Source organism: Carcharodon carcharias, chromosome 4 (genome assembly GCF_017639515.1).
Source record: "Carcharodon carcharias isolate sCarCar2 chromosome 4, sCarCar2.pri, whole genome shotgun sequence".
Taxonomy (NCBI): Eukaryota; Metazoa; Chordata; class Chondrichthyes; order Lamniformes; family Lamnidae; genus Carcharodon; species Carcharodon carcharias.
In genome coordinates this window covers 49,878,638-49,905,883 of record NC_054470.1, presented here as the reverse complement: position 1 = coordinate 49,905,883, position 27,246 = coordinate 49,878,638, and the positions used below count along the sequence as shown (strand labels likewise).

Genomic DNA, 27,246 nt, shown 5'->3' with positions numbered 1-27,246 from the left:
ACAGTGTGGCAGGTGAATCGGAGCCCGCCCACCATTGAAACAGCGTGTATCCCAGGGAATGCATAATTGATGTGGGTTTGGGACAGTACGGCATGAAAAGCCGCCTTTGCAGCCAGCGGGTAAAACATCATTTAACCCGCCCGCTACCACACTTAGTGCAAATCTGAGGCGATTCCACCCCAAGTCTACTGCAAATTAGAAACAACAGTGATCTCAATGCCACTGAGTCTTTGCACACCATATGTGGGAATTCTCTTCCTTCAGCCCAACATAATTCCTGTAACAAGTTTCCAATGTTTTCTACACTTTACCCAATTTCATACCCATTCCCTGGGTTTACCCAAATCCTCCCAGCTTTGAACTTAACTTCAAAGGACCAGGTTATGTCAAACGCCAAAACTAGCTCGGATTTTCTGCAGTCCACTTAGGATGTCCCCTCCTCAAGAAAGTCAAGGAAGTTTGGTCAGGCAGACATTTTCCCTTCTGAAACTACGCTGTTCAGCAGGTTATTGTTGCACAGATAATTCTTAATTTTACTATTGACAATCAATTCCATTTTTTTACAGCATGTTGAAATAAGGCCCAGTGAGTCTGTAGTCGCCTGTATCTGACTGGTCACCTTACTTGAAAATAAGCACGAAACACATTAGCCTGTTTCCAATGTATTTACACATCCCTAATGTCAAGTGACTCCCTAATAATGACTAGCAATGTTTTACAAATCTCCTTTCTAAGCATCTTTTACTCTGAGGTAAATACCACCAAATCCTGAATATTCACTTGTCTTGAAATCTTTCAGACTATTTCTGACTCTCATCTCATTTATATCAAAGTTGTTAAATCTACTGGGCAAGCATGTTGTTTCTGTTTACCTTGTGAATACTTGAAGTAAACATTCAAAATATCACTTGGAGTTCTGTTGAAGGGTCATGAGGACTCGAAACGTCAACTCTTTTCTTCTCTGCCGATGCTGCCAGACCTGCTGAGTTGTTCCAGGTAATTCTGTTTTTGTTCAAAATATCACTTATTTTGTTTCAAGCCGACTTGCATCTTTTCTGGTTCTCATTCTCCTTAAACTAGGTTCAACTTAATTCTTCCCCTGGCTCCAGACAAAAAGTATAATTCCTGCCTTTTCTAAGAATCATCTTTCAGGATATTAGGATATTATATGGCCCGAAATCATTGGAATCAACACATAACTAGGGCAGATGATAGGATATAGTTATGTGGTTAAGCACAAGAGAGGCTGAATTGCCTCCTTCTTGCTGTAACCATTCTCTCGTTCTATGTTACTGGACCAGTAATCCAGAAGCCTGGGCTCATAATCCAGAGATGTGAATTCAGATCCCACAAAGGCAGTTTGTGAATTGGAGTTTTGGTTGTGATAAAAACCCACCTGGTTCACTAATGTCCTTTAAGGAAGAAAACCTGCTGTCATTACCCGGTCTAGCCTAGATGTGACTCCAAAACCACCAAAATGTGATTGATTCTTAACAGCACTCTGAAATGCCCTAGCAAGCCACTCAGTTGTAGTAAACTGCTACAAAAAAAAAGAATAAAATTGGCTGGACTCCCTGGCATCAACCAAGGCATCAGATCCAGGCAGAACAAAGGAACACCAAGCTTAGTCTACCCTGCAAAGTCCTCTTCAATAACATTTGAGAACGGGTGCCAATATTGGGACAGTTGTCTTACAGACTACTCTAGCAACCGCCAAAGCACAGAATCATTCCTAACAGCCAGTGACCCAGACTGTCCATTACCATCCTGGGTATGCCCTGTTCCAGCGGTATGACAGACTCAACAGAAGGGGCAGCACAACAGTATACAATTTGGAGGGAGAAGCCCTGGGAGTCTCCAACATGTACTCCAGCCCCCATGAAGTCTCATCAGGTCAAACCTGGGCAAGGAAACCTGCTGATTACCACCTACCACCCTCCCTCTGCAAATCAGTCAATACTCCTCTACGTTAAACACCACTGGGTGAAACATTAAAGGTAGCAAGGGCTGTGAATGTCCTCCCAAAGTGAAAAACTATAATAAGCAGGATAAAATTCAATCCAGCCAATTACCACCCCATCATCAAAGTGATGGAAGATGTCATTGGCAATGCTATGAAATGGCATTTACTCGCCCACCACGGGTGCTCAGTTTGGGTTCCACTAGAACCACTTGATTTCAGATCTCTTTACAGCCTTGGTCCACACATGGACAAAACAGTTGAATCTGAAAGGTGAGAGTGAGATGAGAGTGACTGCTGCTCATATCAAGGCAGCTTTTAACTGAGCATGATACCAAGAAGGCCTATTAAAATTGGAGCCAATCGAGATCAGGGAAAAACTCTCCACTGTCTAGAGTTATACCTAGCATAAAGGGGGACAAAGGAGATCAATCATCTCAACCCCAGGATATGGCTGGCGGAGTGCCTCAGGGCAGAGTGCTATGTACAACTCTGGTGCCACATGATAAAAAGGATATGGAGGCGCCCCAAGAGGGTGCAAAAAAAAATCTACAAACATAGAAACAAAAATATTTACAACACAAGAGGCCACTTGGCCCATCCTGTCAATCCAAAAAGATTTATCCAATCTAATCCCACCTTCCTGCTCTTTGTCTGTAAACCTGGACATTACAGCACCTAAAGCGCAAGCCCAAGTTTTTCAATGTGATGAGGGTTTCTGCCTCTACCACCCTTCAGGCACTGAGTTCCAGACACCCCCACCCCTGGCCCCGTCCCCCCCACCACCATCTGAGTGAGAAAATTACTCAGTTCACCTCTAATCATTCTACCAATTACTTTAAATCTATGCCCCGATTATTGATCTTCCTGCTATCGGAAATGGGCCATCCTGTTCACTCTATCTAGGTCCCTCATAATTTTATACGTCTCAATTACATCTACCCTCAGGAAACAAACTGCAGCCTATGAAACCTTTTCTGATAGCAAAAATTCCTGGCAACATCCTCATAAATCTCCTTTGTACCCTCTCTCATGTGATCACATCCCTCTGGTAATGCAGTGACCAGATCTGTTTGCAGTACTCAAGCTGTGATCTAATGAGTATTTTATACAGTTTTTGCATAACCTCCCAGCTCTTATACTCTAGACCTCAGCCAAATAAAGGCAAGTATTCTGTAAGCCTTCTTGAGCATCTTATCTAACTGTCCTGCTACCTTCTGTGGACATGCACTTCAAGGGCCCTCTGTTCCTCTACACTTCTCTAAATCCTACTATTAATTGTGTATTCCCTTGCCTTTTATATCCACCCCAAATACATTCCCACAGGCTTCTCTAAATTGAATTCCATTTGTCATTTATCTGCTCACCTGACCAGTCCATTGATAGCTTCCTGCAGTCTACTGCTTTCTTTCTCAGTTAACCACACTGTCAATTTTCATATCATCTGCAAGCCTCTTAATCATTTAAATCTAAATCATTGATATATATCTCAAACAGCAAGGGGCCTAGTACTGAACCTGATGAAATCCACTGGAAACAGGCTTCTTGTCACAAAACACCCATCAAACATAACCCTTTACTTCCTGCCCCTGAGTCAATTTTGATTCCCATGAGCTTTTCAGTTTCTGATCAGTCTGACAAATGGAACCTTGTTGTAAATCTTGCTAAAATCCATGCAGCCTACATCAAATGTGCTCCCCTCAACAACCTCCCTTCCTATCACCTCAAAAAATTCAATCAAGTTAGTTAGACACAATCTTTCCTAAACTTCCATGCTCACATTCCTTGATTAATCTGTGCCTCTCTAAATGGTGATTTTCCCAATAATATGCCCACCACCAAGGTTAGGCTGACCGACCTGCAATTACTTGGGCTACCTCCTGCTCCCTTTTTAAACAACGGTACAACATCTGTGGTCCTCCAGTCCTCTGGCAACATGCCTGTAGCCAGAGAGGTTTGGAAAATGATGGTCAGACCTTCCACTATTTCTTCCCTTGCTCTCTTAACAGCCCAAAATACTTTCACGGATGCTGAACAGCTTAGTATTTCCTCCCTTACTATGCTTATCCCATTCAATATTTCAAACTACTCCTTTTTAAATGCCTTGACTGCTTAGTCCATCTCTTTTGTGAAAACAGACGCAAAGGCTGGGATTTTCCAGGCCAGTCGTGGCAGGAGCCGGCGCTAGAGATTCGGTGGCCCAGCCAAAAGTCCACTGACTTTCAGCAGGACCGGACAATCCCGGCAGTGGGTGAAGCTGGAAAATCCTTCATGCCCTCTCTTTCTTTTCCTAATCATCTTTTTAATTTCGCCCTGCACTTTCTATACTACTCTAGGGGCAGAAGTTTCCTCCCCATTGTGGGGGGTGGGGGGGGGTGGAGTTTAAGAGTGGGCCCATGGAGCCGCGCCTCCAAATGGCACGCCCAATTGGGGACACGCCACCCTTTTACATGGGCGGGCCAATTAAGGCCCACCCAGCGTGACGTCCGCACGGAGGTGCTATGTGCTCCCTGTGCGGGCGGGGCGGGGATCCCTTGAGCTGAAAGTGCGCTCTTTCACGCATGCGCAGGAAAGAGCGCACTCATCTCCCTGAGGCTAAGTGCTACCTCAGGGAGATCGGCTCTACAGTAAAAAATGTGAAAAATAGAAAGAAAAAATTTCCCTGACATATCCCCTCATATGACACTGTCACATGAGTTGGGTCATTTCCATCACTTTTAAATACATTTTAATTACATTTTTAAAAACCGACATGAAACCTCATCCTGCCCGTGGATGAGGTTTCATGCTTTTTCTTATGCCCGCCAGGGCTCCCGACCTGCCCGCCAATCTTAAGGTTAGTTGGGCAGGTCCATTAATTACTTCAATGACTCTGTCAATGGCTGTTTCTGCTGAGCCCCTGCTGACCTGGAAATTTAAATGGGGTGCAGTGACATCGGGAGTTCCGCCCGTCGTAATCCCACGTCATCTTATGCATCAGTGAGCAGGCCCCGCCCCCCTGCTCAGGAAATCCTGACCTAGGTTTTCTACAGATGCTTTTGGCATCTGGTATAAGCTTTTTTTTTGCCTTCCAAGGATGATAATAGGATGGTGAGGTCATATCTCTCAGGAAAGGATGATCAAACTGGCTCTCTTTTTCTTGAAAATAGAATGCTGGGGAGTAACCCAACAGAGGTCTTCAAAATCATGCAAGTTTTGATAGAAAATCTCTGTCGATATATGCGCTAATTATAGAGAGGGGCAAATATGAAGCCATCAAGGCAAGATGGTCACCAATAAATTAAATAGAAAATTCAGAAAAAAGAACTCCTTTGCCCAGAGTGGTGACAACATGGAACTTGTTACCAGAGGGAGTGGTGGAGGGCAACAGAATAGATGCATTTATGGAAAGTCTAGATAAGCATATGAGAGAGAAGGGAATAGAGCATTACTCTGATGGAGTTAGATGAGGAAAGGTAGGGGAAGGCGTAAGTAGATCGTAAGCACCAACATGAACCAATGGTCTGTTTCTGCACTGTATATTCTATGTAATTCAATGATATTTTCGTGTCCAAAAACCAACTATTTTCAGCTGCTTCATTAATGACCTTTCCACAATCATAAGGTCAGAAATGGTGATGGTCGCTGATAACTGCACAGCGTTCAGTTCCATTTGCAATTCCTCAGATAATGAAGCAATGCATACCTACATGGAGGAAGGTCTGGACATCATCCAGGCCTGGACTGATAAAAGTGGCAAGTAACAGTCACATCATTCAACTGGAAGACAATGACTATTTCTAACGTTTGAGATTAACTATCTTCCACTTGAAATGTCCTGGGGGTCATCGTTGGCCAGAAACTTAAGTAGACCAGACATTTAAATACTGGGGCTACAAGAATCGGTCAGAGGCTGGGTATGCTGCAATGAGTGACTCACCCCCCCAAAGCCTGTCCACCATATAAGGTATAAATCAGGTGTGCGTGATGGAATACTCTCTACTTATCTGGACGAATGCAGCTCCAACAATACTCTAGAAACCTGACACCATCCAGGACAAAGCAGCCCGCTTGATTGGCACCCCAACCCCACTTTAAACATTCACTCCCTCCACCACCAATGCACAGTGACAGCAGTGTGTATCATCTACAAGCTACACTGCAGGAACTCACCAAGGGTTCTTCAACAGCACCTTCCAAATCTGTGACCTGTACCACCTAGAAGGACAAGGGCAGCAGGTGCATGGGTACACCACCACCTACAAGTCCCCTCCAAGTCATACACCATCCTGACTTGGAGCTCATCTCCATTAAATACTACAGAGAGTCTGCACTCAATATGTATGCCTGCAGTTATCCTGACAATCGAGGAGACATTAAACATCTAACCTGACCCTAGCCTTAGATAACTCATACACATGAGCTGTGGTCTTCCCCAACCTACCTATTTGAAATCACCTACAGGCGGAACTCAATCAAGCCCTTTAACAATTTATATAGCTCTATCATATCACCCCAAGTATATGTATTTCTAAAGGGAAGCCTTTCTGAATAACTATAGTCTTTTAAGTGATCATCCTCATAACCTTCTTCTGAACTTTTTCCAAAGCTTCAATGTTGTCCACCATGTGAGGAACCAAAATTGAGTTTGGTTTTCAAACGCAGTCCAACTAGAAATGTGTTTTATATTGAATTATTCTGTGCAACTAAATAACCTTGAAGATGCTGCAGAGGAAATTTGCTATAAGGAGTAAGAGAACAATTCTGCAGGATTTATCCAGGGTTATTATGCTGCAACAGACCATTACCTGAATTATAAGTAAGTTTAACTAAAATCCATTTTCTTTGTGTGTGTGCCCACTGTGCTTTGTCTTAAGTTGTTTCTCTGACTTTAATGTTAAATATACTCCAAGCATGCAACTGATGTTGGTTAACTGATGTTGGGTTAAATGTGCACAGAGTAACTTTAGAAAAGATTTTTGAAATTTCTGGGAATTTTAGTGGTAAATCACTGACTTCCTTGCTCAAAGTTCCTGCTTTCAAACTAATATTCTTAACGGCTAAAGATTTTCTTAGCATAGTGATGACTGAAGAAGCATGAAACATTTAATTCAAGAAACACGCTAGCGCCAATTGGTCTAGGAAAGAGAAGGTTGAGGAGTAAACTGATAGAGGTATTTAAAATTCTGAAGGGGTCTGACAGCGTAAATATACAGACGATTCTACTTGTGGAGGAATGCAAAACTAGGGGTCGTAAATACAGGATGGCCACTAATAAATGCAATAAGGAATTTAGGGAAAACTTCTCTACCCACAGAATGGTTAGAATGTGGAACTTGCTACCAGAAGGTGTAGTTGAGGTGAATAGCATAGATGCATTAGGGAAGCTAGATAGACGGGGAGGTGATAGCGTAGTGGTATTGTTGCTTTTCCTGAGACTCAGGGTAATGCTCTGAGGACCTAGGTTCAATTCTTACCTTGATAGATGGTGGAATTTGAATTCAATAAAAATCTTCAATTAAAAGTCTAATGATGACCATGGAATGATTGTTGTAAAAACCCATCTGGTTCACTAATGCCCTTTAGGGAAGGAAATCTGCTGTCCTTACCTGTCTGGCCTATATGTGACTCCAAATCCATAGCAATGTGGTTGACTCTTAAATGCCCTCTGAACAAGGGCAATTAGGGATGGACAATAAATGCTGGCCCAGTCATCCCATGAATAAATAAATAATAAACTGGATAAACACGAGGGAGAAAGGAAGAGAAGGATGTGCTGACAGTTAGATAAAATAAGGTGAAAGGAGGCTTTATTGGAGCACAAACACCGGCACTGACCAGGTGGCAGAATCACATATTTCTGTGCTGTTAATCTGTGTAAAATGCTTCAACAACTGAGAAGCAAAAGATGTTGTTTAACCAAATTGCGTAGGAAACATGACCGTTCAAATAACTGAATAACTTAAACTCCTGATTTTGTATTTCAATTAATCGAAAGGAAAAGTTGCAAACTTACTCCGTGGTGTTTGCATTTTTGAAAAATTGTACAATGTGAGTTATGTCACAAAATCCAAACTCAGGTGCTTATATTCAAAACAGCAAACAAAACTGGGAAAGGAGCTGAAAGTAAAGACTAATATGACCACCAATGACAAAATTTGTAACAGCCTCTTTTAAACAAATCTATTTCTAGTTAATAAGGTTGATTTTGCCAAAGCGTACTTGGGCACATCAACTAGGAAATGATGGGCATACATCGCAGAGTATTCCAATCTGGGGCCAAAAATCGAGAGGGTCTCATCCATGACTTCAGGATGTAATCCCAGCAGCTGAGGCTCCACTTCCAGAGCACATATTCGTAGAATCAATCCTTTGGTAATCAGATGCTGATATATTTTAAATGAAAGAATAGGACGGAATTGTCCCAGATTTGCATTAAGTGCACTAGTGAGCAGGAAAAAGGACATTTTACCCGCTGTCTGCTGTGGCAGGTTTTCATGTCTTATCATCCCAATCCCGCCTCATTAATCATGCATTCTGGGAAACATGCCGTTTCACTGGCAGGCAGGCTCCGATTTTCCTGCCACACCATCACCTCACCGCTTTATCATGCTGGGCGTCATGTTTAAAGAGTAGCTGCGTGCAGGCCTCTCAGTGATTCAAGCCCAGGACTGCTGCGCAAAAGTCATGGCCCCGAAAAGCAAGAAGACTACTGGCCCCAGATTCAGAGATACATCCCTGGGACGCCTTTTGGATGCCATGGATGCCTGCCATTATGTCTTCTACCGCCGCTCTAGCCGCAGATGGGGCAGCAACATCACCAATCCGGCTTGGGAAGTGGTGGTCAGTGCCAACACTGCCCACAAGAGGTTGACCATCAAATGCAGAAAGAGGATGAGCGATCTCATCCAAGCTGCCAGGGTAGTTAGCCATCTCATCACTCTAAACTCATAGACTCACATGCCCATCGCACATTCACTGGCATCTCACCCACTTCCAGTTCAATGCACAATGGCACTCACTCTTTCACACATACCCTCACATCTCCATCAGGCTTATATTCTCTGGAGCTCATGTCCTCATCCCATCCTCACCATACAAACATTCCAAGTAGTGCCATGTGTCCTACTCACACTCTCTCCATCTGTCTTCATACAGGAAAAGCTGGCACACAGCAGCAGGGAGATGAACCAGACCAGGGGTGAAGTGGCCCACATTAAACCCCCTCACTCACTTTGAGGAGCATGCCAGCGCGCTGACTGGTGAGGACGTGGACCGTGCCTGTGGCAATGGTCGGCAGTGAACACCCTCGTGAGGATCCTGCACCACATTGTTCCTCTCTCAACATAACTGTGAGAGTTCTCTCCCCTGCTTTTCACTCTGCTGCCATGCATTAATTATCTCTACTTTGGTTCACAGGGATCTCTGCCAAGCAACCAACACCCTTAGCCAGCCAGTCCCTCAGCTCCATCCAGGTCCTCACCTCCGGACAAGAGGACACCTCCTCCATTAAAAGCTGGAAATAAGCAGCCTGGAGGACCCATCATAGCGCTTACCCACACCCTGCACCAGCGCAGTGACACTCACATTGGTGGATTCTAAATCTAGAGCAGGCTCAGGTTCACAATCTCATGGTCACTGCACTGACACATGTCTGCAGCAGGAGGAGGCAGGTTCAACCGAGCTCCCCAGCACTTGGAGGAGTGCTGGGGAAGAGGCATCTGTGATGTCAAGTCAGATGTCAAACCTCTGAATTTGGCCTTCCAACTAATTGTGGAGAGTCAGCGAAAGATGGGGGAACATCACGCAGAGCTGTTGGAAGCCTTCAATAGAGTGACACACAAGTCGGAGGAGTATGTCCACCTGTTCTCTGACGAAGAGTGTGTTTATGGAGGTCTCCACTGGGAGGATGGCGGACGCCATTGAGACGCTGGTCCAGCAGAATGTGAAGATGCGTGCAGACCAGCACTCCATCACGGCAGCCGTGGGTGAGCTCCTGCAGTGGCAACGCAAAGGGCAAATGGGGCACCTCGATGTCCCTCCAGGTGCTTCTTCTCCTCAAGGAGACAGGCTGGATCGCTCTAGCACCCAAAGGGAGGAGCAGCAGCAACCGGAAACTCCTGGGTCATCCACTTAGGAATCTCAGAGGCTGACCTCTCCCTCTGAGTCCCCTTTGCCCATGACCCCCTCAACCTCATCCTCTGTCACTGCAGAGGGAGCAGCTGGCCCACAGGAGGGCAGCCAAAGCAAACCAGGACCCTCAGGGCCTCAGCTCTCCAGAGGACCCACAGTGAAGTCATCAGAGGTAACATAATGCGTAATGGTGTCTTTCAGCTTCATTTGCAGAATTAGCAAGTCCTTCCCCTGCATCTGCCTCCACCCCCCTACCCCCCACTCAACAACCTACTAACAGTTCAGCAAGTGATTCTGGAGTGTGTGTATGTGGCAGGGCTTTTCAGAGCCTTGTGCAAGTACTCTCCTGCGCATGCGGATCCTTCCTCCCTCACACTCATCTCATCGTCCCGAGCATTTTCAACCCTGCCGACTGGGGTAATCTTTCAGTTGTGCAACTGAGCTGACCTGCATCTCCACCCACCCACTGAATGCACTCCCATGCAGTACCTGCTCCTACCCAACGTGAGGCTCCGCTCACTTTCAATTTTGCAAGATGGTTGTAGTGAAGTATGTCTTCAGCTCTCCCATCCTTTCCCGTCCCCCAGTCACCCATGTCCTATCACTGTTCCTCCCCATCGTCACTTACCAACCACAGCCCTTTTCTTTCCAGGAGGTCCAAGTGAACATGCACGTTCCCTATCTCCCTGAGAATCCCATCCACACTGACCTCCCCGATCTCTTCCTTCCCACCCCCAGGGTCTGCATCTGCCTCCAAGTCCCTACCAACCACCCTCACCGTCTCTTCTACCGCTACCGTCGCACCCTCATGCTCCCACTCTACCGGTTCACTCTGCCCTCTCTCATTCTCACCATTCCCTTCTGCCATGCCCACCCTTATTTTGCTCCGCAGGAAGCAGTCATCAACTCCACAGACCCCTCCTTTAAATGTTCACCTGGACATCCCCCCTCACTCCTCCCTACCTCCTTACTCCTTCCCCCCTCCAAACTCCTTCCTCCCCGGCCAAACTCCTTCACTCACACCTTCCTTCTATCCCTTATACATATGTCCTCAGTTGCCACATTCTCCCCTGTGACACCTTCCTCCCGTCCTCCCTCCCCCCACAACCTCAACACCCCTCTCTCCCCCCCCACTCCATCATACCCCCCTCCCAACCCCTCCGCCATCGGTACACCTTCCTCTCCCAGTCAAACCTGGACCTTCCTCTCCCATCATCTCCCTTCAACCTCCCACCCCACACCCTGTACACCTTCCTCTCCTATTCACAGCTGGACCTTCCACTCCACTCCTCGATGATCACCCATAGCCCATAGCCAAGACATTGATGTCACAGTCACAGAGGTCTATAGAACAGAAAAAGGCCCTTCAGCTCATCGAGTCTGTGCCAGTCAAACAAGTACCTAACCATTCTAATCCCATTTTCTAGCACTAGGCCCATAGCCTTGTATGCCATGGTATTGCAAGTGCACATCCAAATACTTCTTAAATGTTATGAGCGTTTCTGCCTCTACTACCCTTTCAGGCAGTGAGTTCCAGATTCCCACCACCCTCTGGGTGAAAAAAATTCTTCCTCACATCCCCTCTAAACCTCATGCCCTTTACCTTAAATCTATGCCCCTGGTTATTGATCCCTCCACCAAAAGTTCCTTCCTGTCTATCCTATCTATGCCCCTCATAATTTTATACACTTCAATCATGTCCCTCCTCAATCTCCTCTGCTCCAGGGAAAATAACCCCAGTCTATCCAATCTTTCCTCATAACTAAAACTCTCCAGCCCAGGCAACATCCTGGTAAATCTCTTCTGAACTCTCTCTAATGCAATCACATCCTTCTTATAATGCAGATTCCAGAACTGCACGCAATACTCTAGCTGTGGCCTAACCAGCATTTTATTCAGTTCCAGCATAACCTTCCTGCTCTTATATTCTATGCCTCGGCTAATAAAGGCAAGTATCCCATATGCCTTCTTAACCACCTTATCTACCTGTCCCGCTACCTTAAGGGACCGGTGGACATGCACACCAAGGTCCCTCAGGATCCTGGGAAACACCGAGGATCAATCATTCATTGTGTATTCTGTGCCTTGTTTGTCCTGCCCCAGTGTATCACCTCACACTTATCTGGATTAAATTCCATTTGCCACTGATCAGCCCATCAATATCCTCCTGTAATCTAAGTCTTTCCTCATCGCTATTTACCACCCCACCAATTTTCTTGTCAACCACGAACTTACTGGATCTGATCATCCCTCCTACATTCAAATCTAAATCGTTTATATACACCACAAACAGCAAGGGACCCAACACCGATCCCTGTGGAGCCCCACTGGACACAGGCATCCAGTCACAAAAACACCCCTCGACCATCACCCTCTGCTTCCTGCCACTCAGCCAATTCTGGATCCAATTTGCCAAATTGCCTTGGATCCCATGGGTTCTTACCTTCATTATCAGTCTCCCATGCCGGACCTTATGAAAAGCCTTGCTGAAGTCCAAATGGACAAAGTCAAATGCATTACCCTCATCTACACACTTCTTCGAAAAATTCAATCAAATTGGGTCAGACATGACCTCCCCTTAACAAAACCATGCTGACGCTCCTTGATTAATCCCTGCCTCTCCAAGTGTAGATGAATTCTGTCCCTCAGAATTGTTTCCAATAGTTTCCCCACCATTGAGGTTAGACTGACTGGCCTGTAGTTCCCTAGTTTATCCCTTCCTCCATTCTTAAATAACAGTGCCACACTGGCTGTCCTCCAGTCCTCTGGCACTTCTCCTGTGGCCAGAGAGGTATTGAAAATTATTGCCAGCACCCCTATCTCCTCCCTTGCCTCACTCAACAGCCTGGGATAAATTTCATTCAGGCCTGGAGATTTATCTACTATTAAGCCTGCCAGACCACTTAGAAACTTCTCCCTTTTTATGCTAATTTCTTTAATTATATCACAGTCCTTCTGCCTGATTTCCATATCCATGTCGTCCCTCTTACTTGTGAACACCATCACAAATTATTCATTTAGAACCAAATTACCACTATGGTCCTTAACAGGCACTATTCTTTCCCTAGTTATCCACTTATTCTTAATGTACTTGGAAAATAACTTTGGATTCTCCTTTATTTTACCTGCCAATGTTTTATCATACTCCCTTTTTGCACTCCTAATTTCCTTTTTAAGTTCCCCCCTACACATTCTATACTCCTCTAGGGCTTCCGCTGTTTTGACCCCGCAGTATCTGCCATAAGCCTCCCTTTTTCTCTTTATCCAGTCCTGTGTATCCCTCAACATCTAGGGTTCCCTGAATTTGTTGGTCCCACCCTTTGTCTTTACTGGAATGTGTTGGCCCTGTACTCTCCTTACTTCTTTCTTGAATGAGTCCCACTGCTTTGACGCAGATTTACCTAGAAGTAGCTGCTCCCAGTCCACTCTGGCCAAATCATATCTGATCTCATTAAAATCGGCCTTCCCCCCGTTTGGAACTCTGACTTCTGAACCATCCTTGTCCTTTTCCATAACAACCTTGAATCTAACAGAGTTATGATCACCATCTGCAAAATGCTCCACCAGATAGCTCTACCACTTTCCTGGCTTCATTCCCTAAAATTAAATCCAGGACCTTCCACGTACTAGCTTAAAAAGCTCTCCTGGATGCATTTTAAGAATTCCGCTCCCTCTAAACCTATCACACTATGACTAACCCAGTTAATGTTGGGGAAGTTGAAATCCCCCACTATTACTACCCTATTATTTTTACACTTCTCTGAAATTTGCCTACATTTCTGCTCTTCTAGTCCTCTCTGACTGTTTGGAGGCTTATGGCTACACTCCCAGCAATGTGATTGCCCTTTCTTTGTTTTTAAGTTCTACCCATATGTCTTCATTTGAGGAGCCTTCTAAGATGTCATCCCTCCTTACTGCCTGAAGCAAACCCTCAACAGTGACCTTCCACTTTCCCCGAGCTGCTTCGCATATAAATCCACTCAGCATGCGATGCACTTGTTCCTCCGGGGTCCGGTAGCTGTCGGGCTCCAGCATCTTCTGCTCCTCGGATGTCCACTAAGTGAGCAAAGCCCTGACTGTAAGTCCCGGCTTCTGCACATCACACTTGTCAAGACGTGTTCTGCACCAGCGTGTTTTCCTGCCAACATGAGCGGTAAATGTGACATGGGGGAATGATTCCAGCAAGCAGGGCTTATAATGAAATGCAGATGTATTAAAATGAAGTTCCCAACATGTGGCGGCAGAAAAGGTGGCCCGCCATTGACAGGCAGAGTGGACCACTGCAAACTGGTTTCACAACAGCGCAAAACCAATTTTTGGCCTTACCACCATATGGTCTGCTCATACCCGCCATGATGCCCAATGCCAACGGGGACAGAAAATTCTGTCCATAGTGTTTATAAGCTTAATTGTAAGGGTCCTTACACAATCACTATATCACTTTAATGCAGTTTACATTTTAATCAAACACCACCACTTCAGCATCAATGCACAGAAGTTTTAACTTTGCACTGGCCCAAAATCAGCTGTTTAACTCAGGGGTCACATTACTAATGGAACACTCCAGTGTATTTTGGCTCAAGTGCTGAAACCACCTGCCAGAAGCGGTTTCACACATCATTGACTTGGTTGGGTAGCCTAGTCACTCTTTAAATGTAAATGGGATCCTTTGACAGTTACAAGCATATGAACACTTCCACCTGCATTCCAATTTACCAGTAGGTGCATTGTAATATCAGCCAAGCACAGTATTTCAATCCAGCTGCCATAATAAGATTTTGTATTGAAGCAGTGCAATAAAGATCCAATCTGCTGTGCCACAGATGCACATTTACAAATTATCATGGACTGAATTTCTAATCTTGAACGTGATATCAAAATAAGAAAGAAAATGAAGCCCAGATATTTTCCGCAAGGACAATAATTGGCAGCAACATCATCCTGGGCTATTCTCCAGCACAGCTTGCTGCTCAAATTATATAGCCTAATACACACTAGTTCATACAGATGCCCTCTCTGTAGACGAATGGTATGTGAGCTGAAGTGGCTTTTATACAAATTAGAAAAAAATTGTAGAATTTGAAATAATAAAATCACATTTTAGTGCTGGCAAAATCTAGGGGCTTGATGTGATATTTGGACCAGTACAACTGGAATCCTACTTGCCCTCTTCACAAGTTGACTTTAAGGCCTACTTTATATTACTATACATTCTGTTTTTATAGAGTAGCTAGGTGTCTAGGTTTTGTATTTTTTCACCAAATGCATTCTCAGTCTTCATACTGATTTAATCTTTATTGCTTTCTTTTTTCTTTCTGCTCTCTCTTATTGTTCATTAATTTATTTTCATGTTGTTACCCTTATCTTACATATTTTACCCTCGGCTTTAGCTTTCAAGATGTGCTATTCAATGCACTGTACCTTTTTTAATATAAATGTTGGATTTATATAACTGTCTTTTTGCTGGAGTGAGAGCTGTCCACTTGGTTCAAAATTACAGAAGCTGCTACTGACCTTGTGCACTATTGTTAGAGAGGACGAAAGACTCGAACATGAGGTGTTAGATTTTGAAATCTTAACTCTATGCTGTGTCCTGATGGAACAGGCTATTCACCATATTTCACAATACAGAAACAACAGGACTTACTCCCACTGACAAAATACAACAGATTTTCCCATTGAAATTAGTGATTTTCACTATGTGAAATGGTGTGCAGCGTTCAGAAAGTAGCCATCTTTTCACATGGTTGTGCAGGAGAACCAAATATTTAACAAAACAGAATAAAAAGAAATCAACTCAACATAATCACAGCTCCATCAGGTATTAATTGCTAAAGGAAATTAACAAATAATTTTTTTTATTCGTTCATGGAATATAGGTGTCACTGGCTAGACCAGCAATTATTGCCCATCCCTAATTGCCTTTGAGAAGGTGGTGGTGACCTTTAAGTATCTAAAAAGCACTTCAAAAAATGTTTTGGCTATGTACATTTTCAGAAAATGGACAGGCATCTTCTTTTAGCCAGTCTGACATACTGCAGGTAAAAATCAGCATTTCAAAATTGCTTTGAAATAACACTTCCAGCACCCATTTTTTGCTGTTCAGCACATACGGCTGGTCAACTTCAGGTTCACTCGTTGTTGTTATTGTGAACTTTTTTTAAAAATTGATACACTTTAGCTCAACATTTAATTGGCTTCTTTCAGTCCTCTCTCAGGTGATATCTGTGTTCAAAATTATCACTCAAACATCAGAAAAACTTCAATTGCATAACAACTCCGTCATAGCTCGTTAAAGTAACCCTATAGCAAGTTAAAAATAGTAAAAACATTTTGACTTCCTTCTGCCACTGTCACATCGATAATCAACAAAGCAATTCTTGCATTGACAGGAATTGCACTGACTTCACTGCGACCACATGCCCAGTGTTCCAACTTTTACAGATCAACATCCCCTCTGTAAAAAACCATCTTCATGATAAAAAACAATTAACAGTTCCTGATTCCATCTACATTTTGGTAAAGCTATAGCGCCTAGCTAGCATCAATGTACTAAGTGTTGAGAACACACTGAAAGAGCCACTTCTACCTCTAAAAGTAATTTTATAAATTATTTGAGTGGCACCATTCTGTTGTGCACAAAGGTGTAAAAGGTCAGTTTACTGGTGAGATACAAAATTATGGGCTAGATTTTTGTGGCCTGATCCAGGCTATTCTCCTGCACACCGTTTCACAAAGTGAAAATAACTAATTTCAAATGGGAAAATCTGCTGCACTTTGTGAAATGTCAATGGGAGTAAGTTCTGTTGTGTCTGTATTGTGTGAAATATGGTCAACAGCCTTTGGCATCAGGGCACAGCATTGAGTCAAGATTTCATAATCCAATACCTCATGTTCGAACAGAGGCGGGTGGCCTAAAAAATGGTGGTGACGCCATGCGGCCGGGACACATGCCTCTGTTTTCAGCATCACCGGTCTTCCTGAGGGCGTGGGGGTGGTGCAGTGCGAGCCTCCATATCTGTCCACACTCCTAAACAGGCTAATTAAAGTTGTTAAGTGCCTGTTAGAAGCCAGAGTATACAACCTTTCAGAATCTTCCCCGGGCAGCAGGCTTTCAGCAGCCCTGAATCAGACCAGCTGCAAGCAGACAAGGGCCATGTTGGGAGTGAGTCATGGAGGCGAAAAACGTTTCCTTAACTCCTTTGAAGTTAAAGTTGCAGCAGCTCATCAGAGGCTAGGGGAGGAGCTAGCATTAAGAACTTTGCCAGTTCAAGGGGTCGTCAGCCTCCTGGCATCACATGGACACCGGAACACTGGCAAGGATATTTGTGCTCCACCTGAGCATCAGGAAGGCTACAGATGGAAATGGGTGTTGCACCCTCAGAAATTGGGGCCTTTGGAGAAGAGGAGCAGCAGCCTGCACAGGGAGAGGGAGAGTATCGAGCATCAGGAGCTCAGAGTAGAGGAATGAGGGGCATGAATGAGAAGGAAATGATATCCTGAGCACAGGATCTGCAGACAGAGGTGAAGCTACCTGGTCATGACTGAGAAGCAGTGCTGAAGGAGACTGTGAATCTCTAGGCAATGGTCACAGGCACCTGTGTCCTCATCAGTGTGGACCTCTGAGGCATCTCACAGGCAGCTGTACACCTAGGTGACAAGTGCCCTCTTCACCAAGGCTGAATAACACATCAAGTTCCCAAATAATGGGGCATCACAGGCTTAGAAGGCACTGGGTCCAGTGCCTGGGCCAGTCAGGGGTTATCCTGCAAGCCTTCCTGACAGGGTCTTGGTCAGTGTGGTGGTCTGCTGTACTCCCCATAATGTGGCCCTCCAAAGAAGTGTGAGCCTTGAGGATGGTAAGGCCCCTGAAGAAGTGAGCTCATTAGAGGAGGAGCAAACAGTAAGAGAAGTGGAATTGGAGGCAGAGGGAGATGGTGCTGAACAGAAAGTTGGTCCTGCTGCAGCACAAGGTGGCCTCCACCCTCCAGTAAGAGGCCCTTTCTCCTATCCCTCATGGGTGCCAGTCGTCTGGCTCCCTTGTGACATTTTACTTTCCTGTGGTGCAGCGGCAGGCTCCCTCAGGCCACCAGCAGCCTCAGTGATGGCCGTCTGAAACCCGCCGCCATTCCTGCCCCCATTAGCTTTGATTATGCAGGAAACCCATCTCCATATCAATTAAATGCTCACCCCATGGAAAATACAAACTTCAGTCAGCTTTCTACTGGAGATGAGTTTCTAATACAAAGACAGACCCGGTTCCTTTTCCAGCCTCCATGGCAAAAATCTGACCCTAGGTAGGCTGAACTCTGTAAAAGTTGAATTTGGGAGAAGGCGACAATGAAAATGGATTCGATTATTCAGAGAATAACGAATAGCAGGGAATGCTCATCAGGGAATAAACTCACTGAGGAATTCAAATAACATCGTAAATTCTAGGAGCAAAGTTTGAATGATTTACAAAGCAACTTTGGAGAATAAAACTGAAACTACTGCTGGCTAATAATAGCTGTGTCTTTGCTGTGTGTGTTGAGGAGCTGGTCGGGACAGTTCTATTTTGTGTTTGCTCCTTTGTCTCTTTTGGTCAGCCTCGGGTTGACAATTCATGAATAAGACGTGATAATATCTTCACCGAAATACCTAAATATTATCGCATAAGCAAGAATTCATCTGAAGTTGGTTAGATGAAAATATGACAACAATGGGTCATTTGAAACGGAAATCTAATTAAAGGGTTTAGAAGAAGCCATAAGAAAACAAAGTTTTAACAGTTACCAGTGACCATGATCCCCAAATTGGATGAATCTTAAAATCCTACTCTGCTGCTTCTTGAAATTACATATACTGCTTTCATTTTATGTGGAAGACAGCATTCAATGCACTTCTGCAGCAATTTTGTGACAGCAACATGCACTCAATCATTGATGCATAACAATAATGTTAGAGTAATATGAAAGACTTCAATCTTACACAACTAACAAGAAATAATCTGCAGTTAATAAACAGTAAATCTTATCTCTTGTCTAAGAGCCTCCTCTCACTTTACTTCTAACCTGATCAGCCTATTACTCTATTTATTTCTCCCTCATGTGTTTATCCACCTTCCCCTTAAATGTATTTATGCTATTTGCCTCAACTACTCTTTGTGATGTCAAGTCCCATATCCTAATCACCCTCTGGGTAAAGAAGGTTCTCTGGAATTCCTTATTAGATTTATTAGTGACAATCTTACAGTCTACCCAACAATGGAAACACCTCCTCTATGTCCACCCTTAAACTGCTTGATAATTTAAAAGATCTCTATTAGGTCACCAACCAGTCTTCATGTTCGTGTTCTTAGAGAAAAGCCTTTCCTGATAGTAATAACTTCTCTTTTCTGCTATTGCCCTTGTGAATATTTTGTACCATCTCCTGTAGATGTGTTTCTTTTTTGCAATATGGAGACCAGAATTGTGACAGAGGTTGATAGATTTTTGAGCACTATGGCAATTAAAGGATATGGGAAGATGCAGTAGATCAGCCATGATCTTATTGAATGGCAGACCAGGCTTGAAGGGTCAAATGGCCTACTTCAGCTCCTATTTCTTATGTACTTATATAATGTCCAAGTAGGGAAAGTGAAGATAATGATGTGCCTTTTATTTTATGTTGCTGATTATACTGATCCCAGAGCAACTGGGGTCCATTTTAAAAATCTAAATAAACATTCCCAGTCATTATTTTAACATCTTGAATGCTCAACATTATTTTACCTTATAAAAGTTGTTTGAAATCATCTCTAAGCTAATGTGCAATGCAATTTTACTAATTGCATACAGGTTACCAAAAAACTAGGCTTGTCTCAGACTTTTTCCAACATTTTAATTATGAGCCAAATAATCTATCTTGCATGTCTATCATTGTGCAGTAAATCATGCTGTATACAATGATACAAAGCATAACATAGCCGGAGGTAATATTGCATTTGAAATGTGCCAACTAAAATACTAGTAACTCTATGAAAACAAATGTACTATGGATTTTCAATGGATTCCTTAACAAAAATCAATAGCATCTCCACAAAATCTGAACAGAAAATGCTGGAAATATTCAACTGTCTGGCAGCACCTTTGAAGAGAGATCGACCCCTGAAACATTAACTCTGGTTCTCTCTCCAGAGATGCTGCCAGACCTGCTGGGTATTTCCAGCATTTTCTAAAAGATAAAAACAAAAAACTGCGGATGCTGGAAATCCAAAACAAAAACAGAATTACCTGGAAAAACTCAGCAGGTCCAGCAGCATCGGCGGAGAAGAAAAGAGTTGACGTTTCGAGTCCTCATGACCCTTCAACAGAACTGAGTGAATATTTCACCCCTTTCCTAAGATTCACTCAGTTCTGTTGAAGGGTCATGAGGACTCGAAACGTCAACTCTTTTCTTCTCCGCCGATGCTGCCGGACCTGCTGAGTTTTTCCAGGTAATTCTGTTTTTGTCCAGCATTTTCTGTTTGAATTTCAGATTTTCAGCATTCACAAGTATATTGCTTTTCCACAAAATGCAATTTTGAACTGTTAATTACAATATATATCAGAACATTTTTATTGTTGATGTATGCTTCTTCTGATTTCAATAATGAGAATTATATTTTGATTTTTAAAAACTTCAACATGAAATTAAGATTAAAATTACAACTGGGCTCATCAAACACCAGTTAAAGACTACTATGCTAATGAGTTCCTAACCTCACCCATGCAATTGGGAGAAGCTGAGCTTAGACCAACAACCTTCACGTAAAATCAGAAGAGCCGAGCGCAATTCAGTGCACACACCAGATGGAAATCTGAGTGTAGGTGTACTGCCTACTCTCATGGCTATGGGACGTAATGGCCCAAAAAAATCAGGGTAATAGGAGTGAAAATTACTTAAGAAGTTCAACTTCAGTTTTCAGAATGCTAAAATAAAATCCAGAACTCCTGAAACTGAAAAAATGTAATAGAATCATCTGGTTACAAAGGACCTAAGGGTGTATTTATACTATATCAAATAATATACTATATTTATACTATATATTTATACTATAACACAGCTTCCACTTTATAGTGGCACTAAAGTTGCAGAATAACACTAGAGTCGGAAAAGCAGTGTGCAGCTTCCTAAAGTCATTCTTCACCAACTAGACTACTGTGCCAACCCCAGTTTAAAAGTGACAATGATGTTGTTTGCATCCCGGGATATTATTTAAAGGACAATCACCTTGTTCACAAAACTTCTACATTTGAAAGTGCAGGAAATTACAAACAACGTACTACCTGTCTGGAACCCAGTCTGTCAATTTCAGTTATGAACTTTGTTTCTAGCAGGATTTGATTTATTTAAACAGCAACAACCAACACTTTAACTTCTTTAGATAATGAATATCAAAAAATTGAAAGTGTGTACCATACCAATCATTCCACTATATTCCAGTCTCACAACAGTGTGTTGTAACATATGTTTCAGAATATATTCCTTAAATTACTAGTTAGACAAATTGGCTATTAAGAAAATAAAACTGCTGTAGCAACATATACTTAAACATGTTTAAATGTTGCCATGGACTTTTTAACGATCACTTTTGAAGAATTTCAAAATAGGACCAAGCTAAATTACTTACCTTAGAAACACTCACGAAAGGGTGGAAGTGCAAAATTTTCCAAACAGAACACTATAGCATCCAATATTCACCCAACAGAACACTAATGGATCCAACATTCTCCCAACAGAACACGAATGGATCCAACATTCTCCCAACAGAACACTAATGGATCCAACATTCTCCCAACAGAACACGGTGGATCCCACATTCTCCCAATGGTACATTAGTAGTTCTAAAGTCCTGTGAATAAATTATTCCCCCCATAATACGGGCAATGAGTGAAACTGAACTACCCAAAAAGGTTCAAGATGGACTAAATAAAACTGCGCTGTCAACATTTCTGTTTGCATTTCTTTATTAAGTGGCTTCCTCGGTTGCAATACATTAATCGGATTTTCAAATCAAGTGCCTAAAACTAAGATATTAACATTGTTTTCCAATTTAGACACTTCATTATCAACAGTTGTAATTTGACGGGAGATGTTAAACGATTTCAAATTGGCTGCCTAGCTTTTGCAACCTGCAGTTAAACGAGTGTTTCTCTCCAGTGAGATTCCCCCAACCACCGCCCCCCGCCCCCATTCTGACACAAACTGGCCGCGTAGCCGCGCAGAGAAACCTCGAAGCATCACAGGCTCCAAAATGCAAAATCGACCCATCGGTTAAAAGCATTTTCTTCAGTTGTGTAGGTTAGGCAGTTCAAGCAATTTAATGCAAAACCCTGAAAACTCATCCTCCCGCGCTAGGCACCGGGCCTGCTTCGAAATTACCTGACGAAGTGGCCGGTGTGTTGGGGTTCGACGACAACCCGGATCCTCCAGTCCCCAGAGCGCAGGAGCTGTTCGGGGTCGCATTCTCTCTCTTGATGAGCAGCTCCGCGGCTCCAGGCAGCGGAATGGGTCGGCTGATCCCCAGCTCTTCCTCCTGGGCTTGCTGTCTCCTGAGAGCCACCTACAAACAAAAAGCAACCAGTTCAGATCCGGCGGGCCACGATCTGATCTCACAGTTTGTTCCGTGGGCGAAAATGCCGCCTGCCTGATATATCGGTTACTTTTCTATCCCATTTTCTTTTGACTTTAGAATTTGCATCGTAGTAGATTTGTTTTTTTAAAAAATCGGAGAAACCCGCTTTCAATGCTAAATTTAAAGTCTGTAAAAGACGATTTTGGATAAAGTCTAAAAGACAATGTAATGATCAAAAAACTTTGGTGAAAATTATTTGCTTTGAAATGGCCAAATAAAAATCTCTGCAAAATACATTTGAAATTCGGTAACCGTGCAAATCCGGTCATTAAATTTAAGATAGAACGTAATCGGAAACTATTTAATGATTAAAATAATACCGCATTTCCCCAGTGTAAATATAAACGGGGCTAACAGCAAATTGGCCCAATAGTAAAACAGATATAACTTGACTTAAGTTACGAACTCTTGAAAACGGGGCTAAACTGAGGTGTATGTAAGCATTTATCAAGTGCATCGTTCACAATAATTCAGTTTCACATCCACCTCAAACCCAGGTTAACAAATTGTGCCGTTCCAATAAACTCCAAACTGAATTCAGAATGGACAGTATTCCAAATTATAGTCAAATTCATGTTGCTTTCGAAAGCCATAATATATAAACTGTAATTCAGAATTATTCCATCACCCTTTCACGTTGATTTTTCCCAAGTTTCATAAAACATTAACTTCAAATAGTCGAGTCGACGCTTTTGCATGAAACTCCACTGTAAAGGTATTTATGCAAACTCCATATATGGGTTAAATGATGATTTGTACACAATCTTTGGACGTTACAACCCACTTAAAATCTTGCATATAGTATGATTCCACCGTAGTTATATTAGAGAATTTTAAAATCCGTTTGCTGCGACCGTATTTAACTGGCGAATACAGTTACGAACACACAAAATCCATACTTTTAAAGCCTTCGCATTTTTAATTTAGATAATATTATGCCAAGTGGCGATGTTATTGCAATCGTCCTTTACAAATAAAGTTGCTCTGAAGCACAGGTTATTGCACAATGCACTGTTATTTTAGAATTATTCATAACCGAGGTTTATGAAACTGGGGAATAAAAGCAGAAAATACTAGGATTACGCGCAGGTCTGGCAGCATGAGTGTATTTCCAGCTTTTCCTGATTTTATTCCAGATTTCCAGCATCCGCAGTGTTTTGCTCTTATATTTCTGAGATTCGGTATTTGTTTTCGATGGAATATTTATTTTAGAATTACTTTAATTGATTTATATATATATATATATATCTGCACTCCAGTAACGGTTCTGTCATGTCATGAGGCTCAGGCTGCAGCCAGCTTTCGTTTCGAAACACCGCCACTTTGAAAAGCCAGATTTGCACCTTCCCGCACGTTCTTAGTCCAAGGGCTGATGCATCGGAGCAAAATGCTCATTTTTGCAATTACCTGTGCTGCCATGACTCGCTGCCTCTCTGCGATCAGGTTACATTTCTTACACTGGCACTCCCTCCACATGCAGAATCTCTTGTGTCCCTTCAGAGCCGACACGTAGCCGTGATTTCTGCACCGAGCGCACTTGGGCAGGCGAGGCGACTTCTTCGAAGCGGGCGACACAGCGCCGGAGTTCAGAGCCTTGGAGAAATTGCCGTTCACATTACTGCTGGCGCTGCTGTTGATAATAGAGTCGCCGTCGCCCACCCCGGCTGGAGCCGATGCTGAAGACTTGGACCCAGCTCCGTTTGGCATCTTCCGATATATGTAAAAAGGAAATCTTTCTCTTTTTTGGTTATTGTAATAATTACTTGTTTAATTTGGCGATTTGTTACTTCGCAATAGCGATGTTGTAACAAAGTTTTGGATTGTTGCTGGGAGCCCGGCTGCTTGTCTCCGACACAATCCCTGGAACCGCTCTGAGGCGTCGAGCAGCAAATTGGCGGCTTTTTTTTGTTACCTCCGGAGCCAGATTCGCAGCGCGAGGTGTCGGTCACGTGGCTCCACCTCCTCGCCAACCCATTGGCTCCCCGCTTGCCCGGGCTCCCGCGCTCCAGCCCTTGCCCTGGGTCTCTGCATTCCTCTGATCGCAAGCAGCTTTATTGCAGGAAGCCCAGTAAAGCTGCTTCTGGGAACATCCAATCCAGTTTTTAAAAAATATATTTTGAACAGAGGCTATGCCTTTTTAGCCTTTGCGATCACTATCAGCTGGTAGCGAACGACAGCCAATTACAATGTCGTGTAGAATATAATTGAGAGGAAAGAACAGAAAAGGATAAAGGGTGTGAGAATGACTGCAGTGCATCGCTTCCATTGAAAGACACAGACATGATCTGACTCTGCAAATCTCTTCTCTCAACACACTGGCCAGGACGGTTGATTGATCAAAACTAAAAGCACAGACATCATTCCTAATAAATATATTTTTAATAAGAGGTACATTTAAGGGGAAGCTAGATAAACGTGTGAGGGGGGAAAGGAATTAAAGGTTATGCTAATTGGGTAGATGAAAAAGAGTGAGAGGAGTTTCAGTTGGAGTATATATGGCATGAACCACTTGGGCTGAATGGCCTGTTTCTGTGCCATACATTGTATATATTGTACACCGAATACCCATTTAACATCTGCAAGTACCCATGCTATAATTCTGATCACCCTCTGCCAGTTTTGATCACAAGATAAATATGATGATGAAGGCTTTTGGGCCCACCTTAGTTCATTAGTTCAAGGAAACTCTACGATCCCCCTTTTCAGCATCTAATTATTTTGTAAAAAAAAATAATTCCATGCCACTTTCTGCAACTATTCCATCATGAAAGCTTATTCTATGTTCTGAATATGCTTTGTGTGAATTACTCACTGGTACCAGTCTAAAATTTGACTTTTACTAGCTCAAACCTATGTTCTGATGAAAGGTGAAAGGCCATAATGTTAATCTGTCTTTTTCTGAAGCTGACAAGCCTGGTTTCTATTTCTGACATTTTAAGGCCCTGAAATTTCTGGGACTGGAGAGGGCATAAAGCCTGATTTCCATCAGGGAGAGGGCAAGAATTTGTGCCAGAACCTGGTTCCTCCAATAGTCTGACCCATTTAAACTGGCCTTTTAAATCCCATTAGGCAACCTGCAGCCCACATTCAGTGATATTTTGGGGGTGTTCGTGGGGATTTCTACTCTTTGTAGGCTCAAAACTTTTACTGGACTGTGATGAAATTCCTTGAAGAGCATTGGTCATCTTGTCTGAGAGCTAAATTCCTTCTTTTGCAAGAGCTGAAGACTGGAAAGAATGAAATGTCTTTGGCCTGTTGGATTTTGGTCAGGTGGAGCAGCTGAAGACTGCTCTGCCTTACAAGGGTAAATTGGGTCAGATGCTACTTATGCACCCTTGTCAACCCACTCAGCCTTCTCATTGACCTCCATCCTAGGGATTTGGGACAGGATCATTGGTCTTGGGCTAGGGTGAAAGGCGATTTTTTTCTGTCTCATTTGTGACAGTGGACTTGGCCTCAGAAATTTTGACCCCTCTATTTTTATGTCAGATTTGGTTTATTTTCTAGCTAAAACCATTGTTACATTCATTATTAGTTAATTTTTGCGGTGGAAACACTGAATTGAACGAACCTATTTAACAATGTAGTATAAAAATGGTTGCAGCACATGTTTGCAATTATACACCACAATATGATTGTATGCTACCATTGTAGTAACAATAATTGACACAGAATTTTCCTCTTATTCTTATAGGATTAGCTGAGACTTTATGAGTAGGCCTGTAATATTTTCATGAATTGCACCAATTCTGTGTAATTGGAAAGGCTTCAGAAAATTAATCTTAAACAATCAAAACATTGCTGACTTCACATCAGGTCTCATCGATGGCCTTTGTTAAATGCATATTTATGCCGGCAATCAGTTCATGTTCATGCTTTTTAAACTATATCAGAGCCAGCCCAACAAGAAATATCTTTGCACAACTCAAGGGAATGATTATTTAAAGATCCTACTAATCAAGTTTTCTTGGACAGTGATTGGATTAATGACATATCTTGCACCATAGTTCAGCCAAACTCAAGGAATAATTTTTTTGTGTGTTTAGCAACATTTTCAAATGTGTTTTACAAGACAAATACTTTACTGGGTCTCTATACTACTGTTTTTATACTTGTGCACATCTGAATGTAATGCTTGAAATAGTTTGTTATTCTTTCAATTATTTAATGTCTATATTTTTGTAATAAAGTTCATGTAAGGGCAAAACAAACAAGTAAGTTTTGATTAGATCAGGGACCATTTACAAGCAGGCTCCCAGTAACAACACAAATTATGTAATTCAAACTTTTAGTGTGGTTGTACATTAAAGGTGTTGGATGTAATTTCCATATTCAGTTGTTTGCCTGCTGATAGCTTGTGCTCAGATGAAAGATGATTTGTATGGGGATAAAGTTTATAGAGTGTGTTCAGGACAATTTTTTACAGAGTATTTTTCTGGTCCAATGAGAAAGAAGGCACTGCTAGACCTGGTTCTTGGAAATGAGGTGGGCCAAGTGAATCAAGTGTCAGTAGGGGAACTTTAGGGGACAGTGATCA

The 27,246-nt window shown here is 42.9% G+C and overlaps 1 protein-coding gene across 1 annotated transcript in view; it reads right to left on the bottom strand.

The window, feature by feature from the left end:
• Window positions 1-24,416, bottom strand: part of dmrt1 (doublesex and mab-3 related transcription factor 1) — a 151,610-nt gene extending 127,194 nt beyond the window's left edge. Inside the window, exons 1-2 of the mRNA XM_041185285.1 lie at window positions 24,117-24,416; window positions 22,457-22,637 (exon numbers count right to left, since the gene is read on the bottom strand). Coding sequence (XP_041041219.1) covers window positions 22,457-22,637; window positions 24,117-24,416 — 481 coding nt within the window. The remainder of the gene's footprint in view (window positions 1-22,456; window positions 22,638-24,116) is intronic.
• Between the last annotated feature and the right edge of the window lie 2,830 nt (window positions 24,417-27,246).